General features: G+C 39.6%; 1 protein-coding gene across 2 annotated transcripts in view; it reads left to right on the top strand.

Moving 5' to 3' along the window:
- lrrtm4l1 (leucine rich repeat transmembrane neuronal 4 like 1) overlaps nucleotides 1–22,781 on the top strand; it is a 53,190-nt gene that overhangs the window by 6,174 nt on the left and 24,235 nt on the right. Inside the window, exon 2 of one of the 2 annotated variants that reach the window (XR_014626305.1) lies at nucleotides 5,127–6,825. Coding sequence is in view for 1 of the 2 variants with exons in the window: in XM_084400507.1 (XP_084256633.1) it covers nucleotides 5,127–6,769 (1,643 nt within the window). In the remaining variant the exon portion in view is untranslated. The remainder of the gene's footprint in view (nucleotides 1–5,126; nucleotides 6,826–22,781) is intronic. The other variant, XM_084400507.1, reaches the window with a different exon arrangement.

Below are 22,781 nucleotides of genomic sequence, written 5' to 3'. Positions count from 1 at the left end.
ATGATTCTTGAGACATGAAAGTAAACTGTCAATTTATTAGATTTTCTCTTTATTTTATCAAAATGATGACATTCTATTATCACTCACTTCCCCTAAAACTAAATATAGGACCACAACTTAATTCAGATTAAAATTAAAACAACCTCATGTAGATTGAAATATATATTACACTTAAGAAAAAAAACATTTATGCTATGAAAATTTATGCTATATCTAGAAGGAAGAGGTTAATCTGTGGCCCTACGTTTCGTTTTTATACAGCACATTTTGATACAAATGTGTACAAACATTAAACCAAAATGATTCCTTGAAGAAGAGAAAAAAATATGTATATGTATGTATGTATATATATATATATACACTCCCTGTATTAACCCAGTATTCAAGAACTAGTGTTATGAAATATTTCAGGAGTCTCATTACTGGGAATTGACTGTTTAGTCATGTAAAGCTGTATTTTTACTTTAAATAGGACCAAGTCATGCTCAAGAGTGCATCCTATAGAGAATCTAACAACTTGAGGACTTAAACACATCTTGCATTGGCTATGAGTCATAGTTCATCTTACTTGAGGGAAAGTTTGGATTTGTAGAGAAAATGACCATTATTTTACATTCCAAGAATAGGCACATTTGCATTTCCTGCGGCCATGTTGATCTCACGCAAGCCATTAATGTAATATTTCACATATCAGTGTTCCTCTCAAAGCTTAGTTTAGATAAATAGAAGTTTTAATATGTAAAGTGTAGTTTTTTTTTTATTAAACATTTGCTCAGTCTATCATGAAGTGATATTAAAATGAGTGTTGACTTGACAGCTGAGCTTGATGCAAGCAGCGGGATATCAGTTATATTTAAAGATTTAGTCTGAAACTAATATTTATAGGCAAACGTATGAGTTAAAACCATTTAATTCCATTCTGCTTCAAATGTTGATGTTTTATCCAGGTTTTGCCATTATCTTGGCACTTTGGGTAATAGCCTTAAATTCACCAAAGCATTTATATAAAATATCAGCTTGTCACTGTGCCAAGGAATACAGCAGCTGACTCTGCTGTATGTGCCAGCATCTTCCCCAGCTATTTGAAAGGGGTCTGCCACAGTTGTACAAAGTTAAATGAGTGGCTTTTAAATGAACTAACCTTGGGTGAGCTATGGCGCATGGGCCTTTAAAGTATTTTAATTTGCGGAGTAAAAAAGTCTTGTCCGGATCGATTTTTATCAGCAGTAATACTCACAGGTGGCACACTTGCCACCACGGCCTTCCTTAGATCTTTGATTCATTCTACACTACATTATTTGCAGTCAAATACTATTGTTCTGCTGCATTTGTAAGTGGCATGTTAGTAATTATCTTGGTTTGAGTCGAATCAGATACATTCTGAGTCTAAATTTTGGTGAGGAGCATTGTAAATATTTAAACTCAATTGCAAGTGATTGGCACTGCCTTGGTAGATAAGGATCCTACATTAGAGAGTTACTGCTATCATCTGGCAGTAGCTGGCAGTTTGTTGGTTTGAATATCAAATATTGCTTCTGGAATATGAAAGTTCTTGATACCAATTTGCTGCAGAATATAAAATGGAGACCAAGATGCTACAACATTAAACTCCTGCTAATGCACTTAATGCTAAGGGTTGGCGATGTAAGCAAACAATTATGTGAAGATATTAGTAAAAAAGAATTGGTCTCACAATATGTATCACAATAATAAATATATACATTTATCAATCAATCAATAATTTATTTCTAGAGCACGTTTAAAACACAACCAAAGTTTATAAAAGTGCTTTATAAAGATGCAAATTATATATTTTTTAATGGAAACCAATTATAAAAAGAATGCTCATAAATAATGTCCTTAAGAAAATTTCCTTGTAGACCTGTCAGCCTATCATTCAATGAAGTGCTTTTAAACCATTCAAGCACAATTAGATGCAAAAGAGAGCTCAAATTGTTATTTGACACCCGAAACGCAAGCACAGAAGGCTGCATAAAAATGTAGTATCAGAATACTAATGTTAGACCTACTGTAAAACCTTAAAGCACTATTTATTTCATGTGTATCTGTTCTTATGTGTTTATTTGTTCTTATTTTATTACTGACTGTTTACTTGTCTTTAAAAATGTTTGAACTTTATATTAGTTAGGCTCATATTTTTTGTTGTGGTATAAATTTATATTGAGTTTTGTAAAATTTCGCTGGTGTAAATGAAATAAAATAAAATAAAAGATTACATGGGTCAAAAACATGGGGTTTTGGCGGGGCCAGTGGAAAAAATCCTTAGCGCTGAGCCCTGTTATATTAAAGGCACAGCTAAATGTGAAATTTTGTTATAATGTGTGTATGTATTGTGAAGATTGTTTTAAGTTAGTTCAATTAACAGTTTTTATATATATATTTATTTATTAACCTTATTAAATGGCCTATTATATTGTAATGATAAATGACTATAATTACTCATTTCATCCCCATATAGTGCGAAATAAATTGATTAATCATGGCCGATTACAGAAAAATTTGCAATTTATTAGCTATTTTTTTTCCCATTTGATTGACAGCACTGCTATAAAAGCATACAATTTAGCTTACAAGGACATCACAGTCGAAATACATATTTCTTGCCATTATATTGAAGGACACTGTCTTTTTATCTCATTACATTCAATTCAGCCTGGTAACCCGCATTCATAGCGTAGGTAATTTATTATAGTATTTATAGGCAAAATTTTGTTTGCTGTGGTACTGGAGATTCAGGAGAAATATGCTTTTAGCAGCCAGATCATCAATTTAAAGAATAGCCTTTGAGAACAGGGCCATGCTATTGAGCCAAACCTTGACCTTTGGTTAACAGTGTCCATTATTGTAGGATGACAGACAAACAATCAGGTAGTTCTTGTACTTTTGTACACCTTTGTACTTACAGCTTTTTTTTCTTGGAACTTGAGGCTGGGTATTTTTGGACTGTATTTTTGTGCCTACAGTTTGTGGACAGTGCAGTGTGTTTTTCTAATCATTGTGAGGGTTAATCTGTTCTGATTCATTTTACCTTTCCTGTTTCTTGCTCTTAAGACTTGCATGGACAGTGGTACAACATGACACAAACATAATGACCCTTAACAAATGTCCTTGTAGAGAGGGAAACAATATGTGTGAGTGTAATGGACTACCAGTGAAGCATACAAATCGGTAATAGTCAACAAGTCAGTTGGAAACACAGAGAGATGCGCCTGGGCCAATTTTTTCTCTTCAAAAAGCTCAGAGTACAGCTAATAGCGGTGTGATGATTTTCATAGCCATATGTTTAGTTGGAAATCTATTCCGAGTCACTGCATGCTAACAGCAATTGACAAAAATGATATGTAATTATGATATTTATTGCATGGACTCTGAATTGGTTTTTATCACCGGTAAGCCCTTAAAGGGGACCATTGGACAGTACTGTTTGAAGATGTAATGACAAGATGTAACCTTTTTTTTTTTTTTTTTTTTTTTTTTTTTAAATTTAGCCTCCTCTGAAATTGTCTTAACAGCACCAATGGGATTATTGTTTGGTAAAACAGATGACTCTGTAGTTTTCTGTGTATGCTTGGATGGCCTCAGTCATCCTTTTTTACAGTGGACAATGAGTTCATGGTACACACAGTGCAGATCTTTTACTGAATGGTTATACATTAAGACTTCAATCAATTTTTCTTTGTTCTGCATATTGCTGTATTCCTTTTTCCTGGCAAAGAAAATTCCTGTTGCACTTAAAACGTATGAGATGCAAAAGATTGTAATGAAATTGTCCATTTTGCATCATTTTTTTCTTGGCATGGATAACACAATATGAAACACATTTCAAATAGCATGGGTAATAGCTTCAGAGTAATTATGTTTGATGTAATGATTCAGCTCTAAAATGACTAATCAATTTCCACAGAACACTATAAAATATGGCATTAAAGATATTGCTGGTCATTAGTCATCTCTTAAAGTTGATTAGTTCATAGGTGATAATTACTAAGCTTTAAAAATGGTCCTTAGTAAATTAATCCAAATGACTCTCTTGGGACTCCTTCTGTAATTCTAGTCTAATTCAAAAGAGAGTGCCAAAAACTAAATAACAGATTTATAGTGATTTGCCTTATGCTGTGTAGAACTTTATCAACACTCTACATCATATACTTGTGATTTTTATGATGTTTCGCTAGAATATGAGATCTATATGTTCTTATTCATATAGAATATGCATATGATATCTCTCATTTTCTGAGACCGATGTCAGAAACAAACCAATCAGAAGTAATAGCTTTGTGTGTGCTAATCTTTACAGGGATTGGGAAGGTTTTATTTCATGAACTGATCTATTACCGGTCAGTTTGGAGAGACAGACAAACCACAAATTCCAACAATGCAGTCAACCAATCCTGAAATAAGTAGCAAACAAAGAGGCTAAAAGACCCATAAAACAACATGTGTTGTCTTGGGCAACACAATTTGTTTGAAAAGAAAAACAAAGAAAAAATCTGCATCTTTCATGTTTATGGTATTACTATTTTTATTTTATGTGATTTATTATTTATTTCTTCTGTTAGTGAGCTATAATGTATAGTCAGCTGGACATTCTTACAAAATAAATTACTTCAGGTTCAGGGTGATACAAGTACACTGTACATTATCCCTTACTAATATCAAGGATTCTCATTAGCCACATAAATCTGCAACACTCTAAAATGGCAAATTGTTGCATGTTAAATAAAACCACCATCTTTCATTAATTACTATTACCATTAACATTCCTATGAATGACAGTATTTCAGTCCTGGGTAATATTTCACTTGTTGGACATCAATGCTAATTAAATTTCATTAAGGCTGCAAATGATTCTGTGTTTCATTTAAAAATAAAATCATTAAAAATAAAATTTGATGGTCCCCAACAGTTAAAAAAAAAAAAAAACTTACAGACGATAATTAAACTGTTATGTCAAAAAAATGACATCTTGACTTCACAAAAATATTGTAGGTGTGGATGGAAGCAGCATTTAATTATATGAGTGTTGATAACTGAATATTTATCTAAATAAAATTGGTCTTCTTGTTAAAAATCATAAGTTAATGTTGTGCTGTTTCCCTCTTCAGGTTCTGTTGCTTGTGACAAGAGATTAGCAGGCCTCCTCCTCCTCCAAGCCTCCTCCCTGCTGCTGTTCAGTTCTGGGGAAAGGATGTGCCCCTATAGCTGTCGCTGCGAGGGAAAAATTGTCCATTGTGAGTCAGCCAGCTTCCAGGATGTCCCAGAAAATATTTCAATTAGTTGCCAAGGTCTATCCCTGCGGTACAATGACCTGCACACAATGCTCCCCTACCAGTTTGCCCATCTTAACCAGCTACTGTGGCTGTACCTGGACCACAATCAAATCACATTTGTGGATAGTCGGGCTTTTCAGGGGGTGCGGCGATTGAAGGAGTTGATCTTGAGCTCCAATAGGATTTCACAGCTTGATAGTGTAACTTTTCACGGAGTACCTAACCTTCGCAGTCTTGATCTCTCCTACAACAAGTTGCAGGAGCTGCAGCCAGGCCAGTTTTATGGTCTTCGAAAACTGCAGAATCTGCACTTACGCTCCAATGAGCTTACGACAATTCCTGTCCGGGCCTTTCTGGAGTGCAGAAGCTTGGAGTTTCTTGACTTGGGCTATAATCGGCTTCGGGTTCTAACTCGCACTGCATTCCTGGGTTTGTCTCGACTTATGGAACTTCACCTGGAGCATAATCAGTTTTCAAGAATCAACTTCTTTCTCTTTCCTCGGCTTGCTAACCTTCGTGCCCTGTACCTACAGTGGAATCGTATTCGAGCTGTCAACCAAGGCCTTCCGTGGAGCTGGTATACCTTGCAGAAGCTTGATATCTCTGGCAATGAGATACAGGTACTAGATCCTGTGGTATTTCAATGCCTTCCCAATCTTCAGGTTCTCAACTTAGAGTCTAACAAACTGCCCAATGTGTCTCAGGAAGTTGTGGCTGCCTGGATCTCACTAACAACCATTAGCCTTGCAGGCAACATGTGGGATTGCGGGCCAGGCATTTGTCCTCTTGTTGTCTGGCTCAAGAATTTCAGAGGCACCAAGGACACTAGTATAATCTGCAGCACTCCCAAGCATCTTCAAGGGGAGAAGGTCATGGAGGCTTCAAAGAACTTCATTGACTGTGATGATTATGAAATTACTGCTCAATCACCTTTGTATCTGCAGACCTTTGATCCGTATTTTGACTTTACCTCTGAACCAACTGAACCGACAATGGCTCCTACAACACCGTCTCCACCCCTGCCTTCACCTGCCTCTGAGGCGCCCGTTCCTCCTCCCCACCCTCGACCGGCTCAACGCCCCACCTTTCCCAGCCATGCAAATATAGATCCCAGAGACTCCCGTCAATGGACACCCTCATCTCCTGACAGCTTATTAGTGACACCAGCTCCTGAGCAAGATGTGTCATTTCACAAAGTGGTAATGGGTGGGGTTGCACTGTTCCTCTCAGTGTCCCTTGTCCTGTCTGTAATTTATGTCTCCTGGAAACGTTACCCGGGTGCCACCCGGCTATTGCAGCAGAGTTCAGTGGGCCGAAAGCGAAGGAAAAAGAGTCAGGAGCCAGAGCAGAACCTGAGCTCCCAGCTCCAGGAATATTACATGAGCTACAGCCCTGCAGCCACGCCAGAAGCCTTGGAGGTGCTGGGTAATGGGACTGGTACCTGCACCTGCACCATATCCGGTTCCCGGGAATGTGAGGTATGACATGTGAAAGCAGCCTAAAATCAAATCAGATCAAAACTCAGGAAATAGAGGTAAATTCTTCATTGAGCATGCAGGAAATAATCTCTTGAAATATTCAATGGGTAAGCGCCATTGACTCCTTAGGTCCTTTAAAATGACTCATACAAGAGATTGTTTTATTTAGTCTACTTTCCTTGACTCCACTTCTAGGGATGCACCAAATGGACATTTTTGGTTGATACAATAATTATTTGTATTTTGAAGCTGATAACCAGTATTGGCTGATTTTAGGTAACAGTTGGCATTTTTTGTGATTGATTGCAACACTCCCTTTAAAATTCCAGATCTCTACATGCTTATATTGTCAAACATCATATTAAATATATCTGCATTTTTTTACTTATCAGACTGATAATGATAACATTAAAGTTATATTTATTGGTTGAGACCAAAATGACTGCAGATATGTTGTGCATCCCTTATGTTGCTGTACAAGGTAAACCATAATTCAGGAGTCAATGGTTCCTTTACCAAAAACTTCCCTGCACTGCCCCATCTCACACATCTGCATCTTGGTTTTGGCCTCATTAGTTATTTCACTTGTGAAAGGCTTATTAAAGGGTTACTTCAGGATTTAGCATTAAGCTTTGTATTAGTAGAAAACCTGTAGTATTTTCGAATTACCGTGCTTTCCACCCTCATATCCCCCTGAGACAAGAGATTTATGTATTTTTTGTCTGGAAAAAATCCTCCGATGACGCAAAAATCGTCATTTTGCGTCATCGGAGGATTTTCTGGCCAGAGGCTAAAGACTACAGCCAGTAGATGGCGTTGTTCCGCATGTTTTTAGCCCACCCATACAGGGTGGGATCTCACTCACAGAATGTACACACAGTCAGCCTCTTTCTGTGGAAGCTAAGCTAGCAGGCTCTTGTTCTGTGGAGAAAGCTGAATAGTAGGAGAAAGCTGAGTAAGTAACCATCCTCCTTTTCCCGGACTTGTCCGGCGGGCGAGATCGTTCAAAATATACGGGATTCAGCTTTTGCTTTCTGCGGTCACCGGTCGCCATTCATTGTTTACATGCACACCTTTCAATCTAACTGAATTCATTCCGATTGGTGAATTTGAATGTAGTGTTTACATGAACGCTAAACAAGTGATCGGTTGATGTGCGTTTTACCATTGCTAAGAAAAATTCGCGCTCCTCCGTGAGAGATGCGAGACCCGGCGCGTCTCAGTAATCATGCCACCGGCCTCGCGCTGTTCTCCCGCGGCCGTCAGCCTCGTCCTGCTCTCCACAGTAAACATGATGAATGGCGACAGTAGAACGCAAAAGCAGAATCCCGGACATTTTGGACGATCTGTAAATCCCTTGCAAACTCATCACGTAGACTAGCTTTGTTGTTTTCATCTGCGCACTCTTACCGGTAGGCGTGGCCTCCTAAGGCAGCGAAGCAAGTGCATTCTGGGAGTTGTTGTCTTTCATCCACATAAGCCAAAAATACATTTTCTGGCTTTTCTCAGTCTAGAAAGCTCCAAATTCAAAAATGTCTTCACATTTCTGCTACTTAAATGACCTATTTTAAATACACATTCATCTTCCCAGAGGTGAAGTATCCCTTTAATTTGTGTTTGTCCTCATGATTATGATTAGTATGCTTTGTGTTTGAAACGCATATATACACTTGAGATGTTAAACGGGTTTCTGAAAACCTCTGATTTTAAACATGATTTTTCAAACAGTCAAAACCATGCCTGTTGCATTGGGAATTGGTTTGCATCATTTAGCTTCTGAGAGTACTGCAATTACTTAAAAAAAAGATGTAAAAAAAGACATCTGTCGATAATTAAAATTGCAGTTCAGGCTAATAATATATGCATCCAAAATGACTCCTCCTTCACTCTCTAATGTCATGTTTAAAAGCAAATATCTCTTTATCTGTCGAAATCTGTAATTGGTTTTTATGTAGCTCTTTTTGAAGATTTTAAATGCTGCATTTTAATTTTGGATATTTTTCATGTACCAAACAGCCACCAGACTGTGGAGACATGAATGTTATATTTTAATCATACTGGCATGGCATCGTTGCAGCTAGGGAAATAGTATAAAGTTTTCGCCAGTGTTCAGAACAGTCTTAAGTGTGAAGTGAAGATGCGGTTTTTAACAGTCATGCAAAATCCCAAGATTCTGCTTCAGTTCAGCCAGGAATAGTCAGTAAAAAACGGATGTGCACCAGGCATCTGATTAAAAAAAAGAGGGTTTTTTAGACTTAAAGGAGAAACTGTGTATGGCAAGAAACCAAAATACTAAACTGGAAGTAATGTACTTGTTCAAATTAGCTAATGGAGGTAACCAAACATCACTGAATAAGAAAAGCTATTAAACTCTGTAAATATGTAGTTTGAACAATGAAGTCACTGAGTTGAATTAATGAGACAATGGACATAGAGAATAGGACAAACAATGAGACGTGCTAATACAATACAAGACAATTCAAGTTTCCATTTAACTGATCCTTCAGATCACCTTGATAGCATCAGGGAAGAAGGAATTCCATGGAACCCGATGATATGGATGGTTTTCATGATTTCTGAGAGCCTGGACAGCTTTGCCTTCATCCACCACCTGCAAGGGATTGGGGTTTGTTCTTGAACTGAGGTACCTTTCTTGATTAAGCTAAAGCCCTGTGGCACCTCCTGTGTAGGTGCTGCAACCCTTTCTTATACAGGCAGTGTGTATTTGCTGCCCACTCTAATGTATTGATTGAGTGGAAGGTAGGCCTAGGTAGGCCTATACCACCCCAGTGTCTTCACCATTGATGGTGACAGGGCTGAATGGAGTTCTTTTCCTTCCAAAGTCTCCTTACCAGTCTGCAAGAAGATTTTGAATAGAAGTGACCACTATGGAGCTATTCACATCTTTTGTTCTATGTGAGACATGGTCTCTAATCTGCATATATGTCTACATCTACATTCTTAAGGGATAGTTCATCCAAAAATGATTGTCATCATTTACTCACCCTCATATTGTTCCAAACATGACTTACTTCTGCTGAGCACAAAATATAGTTTGGAACAACTTTAGGGTGAGTAAATTCACCCATTCACCCAAATTCATCCATTTTTGGATGAACTATCCCTTCAACATTTTCATCAAAAATGGGATCCAATAATATCACTGTACTAGTAGTATACTTGTAAGTGCACTATTTCAATACTACTTGGGACTAAATTGGCCTACTTAGTTTATAAAAGTATACTTTTTAAGTATACTTTAAGCGTAACAGGTTTAAACTTTGAATACACAACTAGTTTACATGTATTTATTTTTCATTTTTTTGTACTGCACACATATACCACTAGTGAACTGATAGTAAAAGTGTACTAGTTAAGTACTTGTAGCACATTTTTAAGTTTATGAAAGTACACTTTGAGGTATACTCTCAGTAAACTACTAGTTTATACTGCAAGTGTACCTGTAAGTTTTATACTGTAAGTTATACTTAAAGTACAGATTTATATTTAAAGGTATATTTCAAGTAGATTTGGAGTAAATTCCTATATACACTACCAGTGGACTACACAAAAATTCACATACTCAGAATTAGGAACGTATGTTTTCCTTAAAAATCAATGTTTTCAAACAAATCGGTTTGTATCGGATGCCAAAAAACATGCAAGTTTATAAGAGTATGTAAAACTATGTGGGGGAAAAGTATTTAATAGGTTACTCAAAAGAGTAAACACGACTACAAGCCAAGTATAATTAATTATACTTTTAAATACATATCTCAATTAAAATTGAGTACAAGTATAGGCCAAATATACTTTTTTTCTGTCAGTGCAAGTCAAATATTTAAGTGTAAGTTTATTTCTGAGAAGTACGCAAAAAGTAGAATGAAAGTATACTTTCTTATTTTTAGTGTAGTAACTGATTAGTACACTAATACAGTGGTTCTCAACCCTGCCCCTGAAGGACCCCCAACACTGCACGTTTTCTTTGTCTCCCTTATCAAACACACCTGATTCAACTCATTAGCTCATTATCACATGGGTTAATGAGCTGATGAGTTGAATCAGGTGTGTTTGATTAGGGAGACAAAGAAAATGTGCAGTGTTGGGGGTCCTTCAGGGGCAGGGTTGAGAACCACTGCACTAATAGCACACTTTGGGCCCTATTTTAACGATCTGAAACGCAAGTGTCAAAGCGCAAAGCGCAAGTAACTTTGTGGGCGGGTCTTGGTGCTGTTGCTATTTTCCCGGCGGGATAAATGACTCTTGCGCCAGGCGCAAATCTAAAATGGGTTGGTCTGAAGAGCTTCATTATTCATAGGTGTGGTTTGGGCGTAACGTGAAATAAACCAATCAGAGCATCATCTCACATTCCCTTTAAGAGCAGACGCACTTGTAAAGCGGATTCCTATTATAACGGCGGATTTGCCAGGCGCGCGCCAGGAGCGGTTCACAGCCATGGAGAGCAACGCTCTCGTCAGGGACGTTGGGGATGGAGAAACCCACCCAAATTAACTTCGGTTAAAAAGGCGTATGATAATTTGGGTAAATGTGTAAGCTAGATGTATGCTTTTATAATAAATTGTCTATCTATCTATCTATCTATCTATCTATCTATCTATCTATCTATCTATCTATCGTAATAATGTATGATTTGCAAAAATGAAAACTGCTGCGTCTGTGTGTAGATGAGAGAATCAAAGTACGCGTTGTGCACACGCTACATTGATTATGGCCAAGCATGCGCCCTTAAAATAGCATATGAATAACATGCGCAACGCGCCACTGACTTTAAACAATTTTTTCCTGGTTAGTGGCGCAATTGTTTTCTAAAACTGCAAAATAGCATGAAGGAACGTTTGCGCCGGAACACGCCTCCTCTTTTCGCTGAACCGCCCCCGTGAGCGCAAGTTCATTCCCTAGTTTAGCGACGTGCTTCTGTGGAGGGAAAAGCGCGCTTTGCGCGGTTGCAAAATAGGAATGAAACATGCGTCGATGTACAAAGTCAATTGCGCTGGGTGCAAGATAGGGCCCTTTGTGTTCACAAGTGTGAAAAGACCATTTAACAGTGATGCATTTGGTGTGAAAGGGCCTTTACTTTTAGTCTAGAGAGATATCTTCTTAAGTCTTTGTCATCTTCTAGAGTTCAATGTGTTCAAGATAAAAACATCTCATTTTGACTCATTAAGCACACAGTAACCTCAGGCAGTAAAACTATTAAGGAATGAGCCTATGTAGAGTATCTTTTTATTTTTATGATTAAAGTTCTTTTGAAACATTTAAAAAGAAATGTGTGTGGTAAAAAACATAGTTTAAATATAACGATATCACTTACCATTCAGTCGTCTCAGTAGAAACATTTTCAATGTTTTTTTTTGTTTTTGTTACTACACTGTTTTCTACTGATGTTTAATAATACAAGAGCAGGCACCCATTCTGCTTATGCAAGCACAGTGTTCCTGTGCCAGGTTCAGAACTTTTCATTTCAGCCCATACACAGTGGAGGCCGTCCCTGTGGATGCTGGTAAGATGCACTGATCATGAGCAGGAAGCAGGTATCACAGTGTGCTGTAGCTTTTGGTCTGTAATGGAATCTGCAGTGGTGAGGAGAAAAAATGAAAGCCCAGGCAGCTCTTTGGACTTGAATGAGCTTATTCATCTGCTCCTTTCCCACAGAATGCATTAGTACGATTCAGATTCAGTGTTGGGTCTAAACTAGCAATACATGAAAATAAAATTCATGCACTTCACAGTGCGGCTGGGGAGCATGCTTCAAATATCTATGGAATATGTAATGTAATGCACAATCTGCCGTTCATTAGGATCCTAATTAGAGGGACTGATTATGGCCATTTTGAGAATATACCCTTGCCCGCTTTTCCACGTAACAGTATTATTTATTCAAATGTTTTTGTAAATTATTATAAAATATAAAGTGTTATTGTACCTCCAGTTCACTGTCAATTATTATTATTTTTTTATACATAGCATATATATATATATATATATATATATATATATATATATTGTCACTATATCAGCAGAATACCTCGACTGACCAATTATAATCAAGCATTTCAGAGCGTGTTAAACTATGTGGACAATTCTTTATAAAATGTTGTCAAAAGTGCTTTATGTAGGCATCATTTGCTAAAAGTTCTCAGTGCTTTAACTGCATTTACTAGAGTGTTAGGCGGTGTACTGAACCCACTGTGCTTCAATATATATTGTGTGCTTAAATCAGTCCTTGGCAGGCTGTCAACCCAATAACATGCAAGGAGAGACATATTTTTCTCGCTCAAACTCATGGAGTGCTTAATAGGTTCTGCAAGACTTTAACACACGAACAAAAGATGTAGCTAAGTCAGTATAAATGAGCATGAGCACCTTACAAAAATGTGGCCCTGGCATGATAAATGGGCATCAAATGTCTTTAACCCTTGATGACCCACTGTAGCAATATTGCAACTCTTATTTACAGTTTTTCTCAATCGCTTTGGCTCAATTCTCAATTTAGATTTTTTCCCCAAAAACAATAAGTTCAGATCTCTGACCAGTTAATTTCTCATTCATGTCAAATTAGAATTTCTTATTGATTTAAGCAAATTGCATATGTTTTGGCATGTGTGCAAAAGAGTAAGTACAATTGTCTACAGTTTGTGCAATAACTAAATGCGCATGGCTTGTTGATCAAAACTGATGAGTTGATTATCAGTGAAATTGTGAAACTCTTCACAACTTTTAAACATTCTTTCATCGTGTGAGCCTTCACATGCCAAACATTCTTGAAAACATAATTATGAAAAATGTCAGAAGGACCAGTCTGATCAATACCAATGATCTTCCCTGCTACCTTTTTGAAGCTCAACTTATTGTCAATGACCACAAGTTTTTGTTAGTGTCAACAATTTCTATCTCCGAACCTTTAATTGTTGTCATCAGAGGACTGGGTGGGGAACTCCTATAATCAGTCACCATGTCCTTTGTTTTATTAACATTGAGCTGAAGAGAAAACCGATCGCACCACGACACAAAGTCCTCCATGACAGGACCATGCCTCGGATCCTGTTCATGGAGAAGACTCACAATCACGGAGTCATCCACATATTTTATAATATAACTGTTATCATACCTACTCCGACAATCATTGGTGTACATGATAAAAAAAAGAGGTGAAAGACCGCAGCCTTGAGGTGAACCAGTGGAACAATACTGAAGGTCTGAACATCAAGTCAAGTCACCTTCATTTATATAGCGCTTTTAACAATACAGATTGTTTCAAAGCAGCTTTACAGTGGTAATAGGAAATGAATGTAACAGAGATTGCTTTGGCTTTACAGCAGCTCTAGAATAAAGTTCTACCAGAAAGACTCGGGAGAATAAATACTGTAACAAGTATACATTTATTAACAGCTCAGCAAGCAAATTATGACAAGTTCTTTCCCGATCCTGAAGGAGTGACTAGTATACTGGAAGAGAGATGGACTGCAGCTTTAGTGGACAGTAGCTAGATGAGTCCTGAACCAGGCTTAGAGAGAGGTGCTCCGTTAGGTAGAATAAATAGGAAGATGATTTATCTTTCCAATAAGACAAAGTAGAAGGCAACCGTTTATCTGGGGAATTGCTAGAAGATATAGCTATGCCTAATAAGCAAACAGAAGTAGCAGTTTTCATACAGGGCCACCTGCCATCTTTTCGATAAATTGGCATAGATTTAAAAGCGTCTGTTATGTCGGCTTTAGCTAACCAAGTGCCTTGACCAGCTAACTTAATTAACTGAATAGTATTAATGAACTGAGTTAACGTAATAACTGAATTGCCGGAATATTTCAGAGTATCGACACCTATAGAATTTATGCGAAATGGAGAAAAGGGAGGAGAAGCGAAAGGGCCAATGACGTATCCTTTATTAACCTCTTTTCTAGTAATGCTAAACCACTTTCTTTTTTTTTTTCACAAAAAAGGTGGTGAGATTGTGAAAGGATACCCACCCGAAGCCATTGGAACAACCCGGTGATTAAATAGACAACTCTCCGGCGGGTTGCAGGTTTGTACCGGCGTGGACAAACTGATTTCGGGTGCGGATCCTTGCAAACACTACAGATGTGAGCATATTTACAATTAGGATGTGGACAAACAGACTCATTAAAGGAAAAACTGTTGATATCTGCAACAGGGCGACCTCTGCTGTTTGGGGAGATTCTTACATTTTCAGCACCAAGGACAGCGCACAGATCATGGCTAGCGAATGCTTTAGGGCAAAATGAAGCCTTGTGACCATGAGCGCTATAAATAGCACAAGCCAAAGTTTTTTGGCCTCCGAAATGACGGACGAGCAGTTCAGTGTCGGTAACTGATCAGTCTAGTCTTGAGTTATAAAGTGTAATGAAGGAAGCAGATTTCGCGGAGAATGACTTGTGGTATTCATCAAATAAAGTGCCCCCGTATCTTTGGTTGAAGTCCGCTAACATAGCTAGATAGACATCTAACTCTTCCGTTCTTTCTGGATAAACCTGGCACAAAAATGTCTCTGTAAATGCTAAAAGCAATTACAAATTCGCCAAACGTAAGGTTGTGTTGCAAACGGGGATCAGAAGTTTTGAGTAGGACTGCTACATCGCCAGCTGCAGGTGAAGGAAGCAGTAAAGTAGCCAATTTAATGTCCTTACCTTGGACGATGTTAGCTCTTAGATAAGGGAGACACAGTTACGGCGGCAGGTGAAACAAAACACCTGCTGAAAACTTGAGCTGGAGCTGCTGTGCAGAGATTGAAGTTTGAAGAAGTTGGTGGAGCAGGAACAGCTTGAAATGGCGACTGAACCGTATATGAAGGAGCTGGCAGAGTAGCTGATGTCGAAGGCATACTCGGGGGATCACTTAGTCCGAAATGAGGAGGAGGGAACTGTGGAATGGCTGAAAAGTTTTTGGCAGAATTTGAGCTGAGGTTAGTGAAGGAATGTTCAAAATTCGCCCATTTTTAATTCTAATCCTTTAACCGTTTGAGAGAGGCATTGAACTGCAGAGATGAGATGATGATTCATGTCGGTGGAGACGTCGAACTGCGGAGAAGATGACCATTGTCCAGGCAGCGAGGTGTCAAAGAATAAAAAACTGGTGGATTTCCCAGGGTGTTTTGGGCCAGGAGGAGCAGATCTTCTCTTGATAGACCTTGGCTGATGGGTATTTCAGCGTCCTCGAGAGCGCTGATCGTTATGATTGAGTAGACGTGAAGGACTATAATGCGTTAAGAGCTCGCTCAAGTACTGGGGAGCTAAACCATTTAGTGCTTTGTAAGTAGTCAGCAATATTTAAAAATGTATACAATGTTTAATAGGGAGCCAATGCAGTGTTGACAGAACTGGGCTAATATGGTCATACTTCCTGGTTCTAGTAAGGACTCTAGTTGCGGCATTTTGGACCAACTGTAGTTTGTTTATTATGCGTGCAGGGCAACCACCCATAAGAGCATTACAATAATCTAGCCTTGAGGTCATGAACGCATTTCATTCCGCATTTTTCATTGAAAGCATATGTCGTAATTTAGATATATTTTTAAGATGGAAGAATGCGGTTTTACAGATGCTAGAAACGTGGCTTTCAAATGAAAGATTGGTATCAAAGAGCACACCCAGGTTCCTAACCGACAACGAAGACTTGACAGAGCAGCCATCAATTGTTAGACAGTATTCTGGGTTAATACGTGCAGAGGGTTTTTGCCCAATAATTAGAAACTCTGTTTTTTCAACAGGAAATTACTAGTCATCCAAATGTTTATATCAGCTATGCATTCTGTTAATTTTGTGAATTGGTGCATTTTGTCGAGGCGCGAAGAAATATAGAGCTGAGTATCATCAGCATAACAGTGAAAACTAATTCCATACTTCCTAATGATATCTTCCAAGGGTAGCATGTACAGAGTGAACAGCAACGGTCCTAGTACTGAGTCTTGTGGTACTCCATATTGAATTTTTGATCGATATAACATCTCTTCATTTACTGCTAGAAACTGATAACGGTCAGATAAGTATGATTTAAACCATGCTAATGCAATTCCACTAATGCCAACATAATTTTCGAGTCTATTCAAAAGAATGTTGTGGTCGATGTTATCAAATGCAGCACTCTCTCTCTTGGTAGTCCATCGTATCCGATGATGACATTCCACTTCATTTGCGGTGTACTCTTTTATGACTGTAGAGTCCAATCCTTGATCCACAAATTTTATTACATATTGGGCATGTAAAGTCTGAGTTTGTAGAGGCATACATGGTTGCATGCCTTCGTAGTCTTTTTTGTTGTTTCCTTATATTCCTCTCAGATTCCAACTGCACTATTCCTGTGTGGCAGAGCTGCTTCCAGGTGGTTCGGTTTGCTGCAAATTCTTCAAGGCATGATGGATTAATTTGACACTTTCCTAGTGAAGTTTTTAGTTGGTCTTTGTACCGCTTTTTCTGGCCCCCTGCAGAACGGCGGCCCTGATGCAGCTGACCATAAAGGATTTGTCGTGGAAGACGATCTTGAGGCATCCTAATAACATGCCCAAGCCAGCGTAGTTGATGTTCAGCGACTGTTGCCTCCATACTCTTGCAGTTTGTTCTAGTAAGCACTTCAGAATGTGGTACATGGTCATAACATGTGATCCCCAAGATTCGCTGCAAGCACCTTATATGGAAACGCTCCAGCAACCTTAGGTGATGGCTGTATATGACCCAGGCTTCACAGCTGTAAAGAAGAGTGGTGATACACACAGCTTTATAGATGGTAACTTTAGTGCCCAACTGAAGGTGCTTATTTTGAAAGACCTTGCGTCGAAGTTTGCCAAAGGCTGCAGAAGCTTGCCTTATCCGATTATTTATTTCGTAATCGAGGCTGCAGTCCTCTGAAACAATGCTGCCTAGATACTTAAAGGATGGCACTATTGTAAGTGGTTGTTGTTCTATGGTAAAAACAGGCATGGTAGGTGGAGGGCTGAGCCTCCATTGGCATATCACTTCAGTTTTGGTGGTATTAACTGACAAGCCCAATCTACTATAGGTCTTCACAGCAGCAGCAAGTATAATTTGCAGGTCTTCTGGGGTATGTGCCACGAACACGCAGTCGTCAGCATACTGCAACTCAAGGACCCGCATTACTGAGATCTTAGTGGCGGCCTGGAACCTTCGAATATTAAAGAGATTTCCATCCAACCTGAAGTCAACAGTGATCCCAATACTGCTTTCAAGCTTATCACATAGAAGCTTTGTGACACAAAGGAGGTAGATATTAAAAAGTACCGGTGCCAGCACACATCCTTGTCTTACCCCAATGCATACTCCAAAAGGCTCTGACTCCTGACCACCTATGGTCACACGAGCTACCATCCCTTCATGGAACTGTGACAGGATGTTACAAAACTTTTTTGGACAGCCAAATTTTGTTAAGATGTCCCAGAGCAGCTCTCGATTCACAGTGTCGAATGCTTTGGAGAGATCGACAAATGCCATGAAGAGGTCCTGATGTTGTTCACGGCATTTTTCTTGGAGCTGTCTCACTGTGAAAATCATGTCCACAGTACTCCGATTCTTTCTGAAGCCACACTGTGACTCTGGCAACAAATGTTCGGTTAGGTTTTCCACCAGCCTACGTAGCATGATTTTTGCCAGGACCTTACCTGCGACTGCTAGCAGCGATATACCTCGATTGTTGCTACAAATAGATTTTTCACCCTTGTTTTTATATAAAATGACAATGTTTGCATCTCTCCATTGTTGAGGGACACACTCCTGTTCCCAGACCTGCAGGATGTATTGATGAATCATCCTTGTACACAGGTAGCCACCCTGTTTAATGAGCTCTGCTGGGATGCCGTCATTGCCAGGGGACTTATTATCTTTGAGGGAGTTGATCGCTGCTAGCACCTCTAGAAATGTTGGATGATGATCAAGGGCTTGGATAGGTGGTCGATTTGGTAGCTCCTCCAAGATGGAATGATCAATTGGTGACTGATGGTTAAGGAGAACTTCAAAATATTCAGCCCACCTTGCCAAGATCTGTTTCCTGTCTTTTAAAATTGTTATTCCATCTGCTGCTTTTAAAGGTGTAATAGAACAATTCCTAGGTCCATATATGACTTTTAAGGAGTTGTAGAAGTTATACATATCGTTTCTATCAGCATATGATTGAATTTCTTGAGCCTTGTTCAACCACCATGAATTCTGTAGAGTACGTAAAGTTGTTTGTACCTCCTTGCGTGCTGTTTGCCATTGCTGCCGAAGGATGGTGGATGCAGGGCAGCTGATAATAGCCCTGTATGCTCTGCGCTTATTTTCCAGCATGGACATGATGGCATCAGAGTTCTCATCAAACCAGTCCTGATGTTTTCTGGTTTTATAGCCTATAGAATTGACTGCAGTTTCATGTAACATTGAAGCAATGGATGCCCATTTCTGATCTATGGTGTAATCAGAACACAGAATGGACTCGCACTCTGATGACCTCATACCCATTGAACGGCGGAACATACTCCTTGGTGAAGCCGACTTTAGCATAGCACAATTCAGTTGCTTTTTGGTGGATTTCCTGAGACGCTGTGGGGGGCGCACTTTGAAATGGAGCTTGGTAATAATCAAGCGGTGATCCGTCCAGCACTCTGCACCTCTCATGGCCCGGGTCAACAGAACATCACTAATGTCAGCACGTCTTGCTATGACATAGTCAATCAGATGCCAGTGTTTAGATCGTGGATGCATCCAAGATGTTTTATATTTGTTTTTCTGCTGAAACAATGTGTTGGTAATAGTGAGGTCGTGCTCTGCGCAGAGTGTTAGCAGCCTAAGACCATTTGCATTCACCTGCCCAACACCATGTCTACCCATTTCTCCACGCCATAAATCGTTGTTTCTTCCCACCCTAGCATTAAAATCACCCAGAAGGAATATCTTATCATTCCTAGGGATACGCTGAAGGGTGTCATCTAATAGCTGATAGAATCCATCCTTCACACTGTCATCTGATGGTAATGTGGGCGCGTATGCACTTAGTAGAATAGCATAGCGTGCTTTTGCTAGGGGGATACGGAGGGTCATCAACCTCTCACTTACTCCGATGGGTGTTTCAGTGAGACAGGGCAGGAGACTGTTCTTGATTGCCATTCCAACACCGTGCTGATGCTTGTTACCAGGGGGATAGCCTCTCCAGAAGAAGGTGTATCCTCCTCTCTCTTCTTTCAGCGAGCCTTCACCCAGCAGCCTTGTCTCACTAAGGGCAGCGATATCCACATTATAGCGCTTCAGTTCCTCAGAGATCAGTGCAGTCCTCCTATGAGGTCTGTTACCCTCATTGTCCAGGAGAGTCCTGACATTCCATGTTGCCAATTTAAAAGGAATTATTTTCTTATTTCGACCGCAAGTTGGAATTCCCAGTAGGCGCGGTAACCTACCCAGGAGATTGTAGAGTGGGCAATTTTTAGGCCACCTTTTCTAGGCCCTTCCCAAATAGGGTGAGCAGTGTGGCCCCTAAATAGGGCTGCTCAGTCGCACGGGGGGCTGCCGAAAGCAGCATCCACTCAATCCAAGCTGCTAGCGACCATATACCCCATGCCGCTGCCGTGTAGGGTTCTAGCTAGAAGCTTCCAGGCCATTCTTCCCTGCTCCCGTCACCAGATACCCCATCGCCGCCAGACTTCAACCAAATATGAGATCAGAGTATTGTACACCGTGGTCAGAGGTGGAGACCTGTGCAAAGGGAAAGTTTTTAAAGTGCCATAGGGGGTGCACAGGCCCCAGTAACACTATCTTCACCATAGTTTGGAATATCCCGGTGGCATGGGTGACCCACGACGACCAGTTCCAAAATATAGTTGCAGGAGGCTGCTGGAACTTCAGACTGTCAGAAGACAGCCTAATGTGCACCTCCGACACATGCTTTTTCCTCTCAGGGTATGCTCCCGTAGCCTTGAACTTAATAAACTAACCTGCAAGGCAGCAGGGCAGTGGCTGGCCATGAACGACCTCTGGGGACCACTGCAACTCCGAGATCCCCCACCAAAGTTAGCCTGGAGCCGCAAAGCACCCAGTTTCCGTGTGTGGCCACGAGGAGGCCTGGTGGGAGTCTTGGAAATGGAGAGGCTATATACTGGCAGGGGGAGACTTACAGACTGCTTCCCTGTTCACCATAAAGGCTAGCCAGTGGCAGCAGGCTGAAAGCAACTGCTGCACTAGTCGCATCACATCACCCTGTGACAAGTCACACACACACAAGTGACTAAGGTCCAGTAACACTAATAGAGAGATACAACCACGATCGGATGATAAGAGCAAATCATTTGTGACTCTAATGAGAGCTGTCTCATTACTATGGTACGGTCTAAATCCTGACTGAAAATCCTTGCAGATACCATTTCTTTCTAAAAAGGAACATAGTTGTGAGGATACTGCCTTTTCTAGTATCTTTGACAGAAAAGGTAAATTTGAGGTCGGCCTGTAACTGACTAATTCTGTAGGATCAAGTTAGGTTTTTTTAATAAGAGGTTTAATAATAGCCAGCTTTAAAGTTTTCGGTACATATCCTAGTGACAAAGGTGAATTAATGATAGGGATCTATGACCTCTGGAAGCATCTCTTTCAATAGCTTAGTCGGTATAGGGTCTAACATACATGTTGTCGATTTAGATGATTTAACGAGTTCAGACAATTCTTCCTCTCCGATAGCAATGAATGAATGAAAACTTTCCTCTGGGAGACTACAATGCACTGTCTGATGCGAAACTGTAGTAGACAGTTGCATAGTTATAATTTTCTCTCTAATATTATCAATCTTGTAAGTAATGAAGTTCATAAAGTCATTTCTGCTGTGCTGTTTGGAAACGTCCGGTGTTGAAGCTTTATTTTTTTGTTGTTAATTTAGCCACTGTTTCGAATAAATACCTAGGGTTGTGTTTGTTTTCTTCGAAAAGTGTTGAAAAATAAGCAGATCTATCAGTTTTTAAGGCCTTTCTGTACGCAATCGTGCTCTCTCTCCATGAAATGTGAAAAAACTTCTAATTTTGTTTTCCAGCTACGCTCCATTTTTCTGGCTGCTCTCTTAAGGGCCCGAGTGCGCTTGTTGTACCACGGTGTTAGACTATTTCCTTTAATCTTCTTTAAGCGCAAAGGAGCAACAGCAACTGTGTCAAAAGTGCTGGAAAAGAGAGAGTCAATCATTTCTGTTGCAACATCGAGTTCTTCTAGGCTATCTGGGATGCTGATGAGATGAAATTGATCAGGAAGATTATTTATAAAGCAATCTTTAGTGGCAGAAGTGATAGTTCTACCATATTTATAACACAGAGTCGGCTTTGCAACCTTGGTTAAATAATGATCTGAGATGTCATCGCTCTGCTGCAGAATTTCAACGGCATCATCATTGATTCCATGTGACAATATTAGATCTAAAGTAATATTACGACAATGAGTAGGTCCTGACACGTGTTGTCTAACTCCAATAGAGTTTAGAATGTCTGTAAATGCTAATCCCAATGCGTCTTTTTCATTATCTACATGGATATTAAAATCACCAACAATTAGGACTTTATCTGCAGCCAGTACTAACTCTGATAGAAAATCAGCAAATTCTTTGAAAAAATCTGTATGGTGCCCTGGTGGCCTTTATACAGTAGCCAGCGCAAATGTTAAACAGGATTTATCACTTACGCTAGATAACATTACAGAAAGCACCATCACTTTAAAATAATTATATTTGAAACTAGATTTCTGAGTAATACTGAAGATATTGCTATAAATTACTAGCCTGTAGAGATGCGCGGTTGGCGGTTACAGCCGCGGACTCCGCGGATAAACCGCGGATTGGGCGGATGACGAGACGAAAAATAATATTTTAATTAAATTCGGGCGGGTGGCGGGCGGTTGAACCAATCAAATGAAAAATATATGTATACACAAATCAACGGATGGCGGGCGGGTGCGGTTTTGAAAATTGGTCAAAAACGTTGGTGCGGCTGGATGGCGGACGGATGATGATTTTTGTGATGCGGTTGCGG

The sequence above is a fragment of the Rutilus rutilus genome, assembly GCF_951802725.1.
Source record: "Rutilus rutilus genome assembly, chromosome: 25".
Taxonomy (NCBI): Eukaryota; Metazoa; Chordata; class Actinopteri; order Cypriniformes; family Leuciscidae; genus Rutilus; species Rutilus rutilus.
The sequence above is the reverse complement of the archived record's forward strand: the minus strand, read 5'-3'. Positions and strand labels throughout refer to the sequence as shown.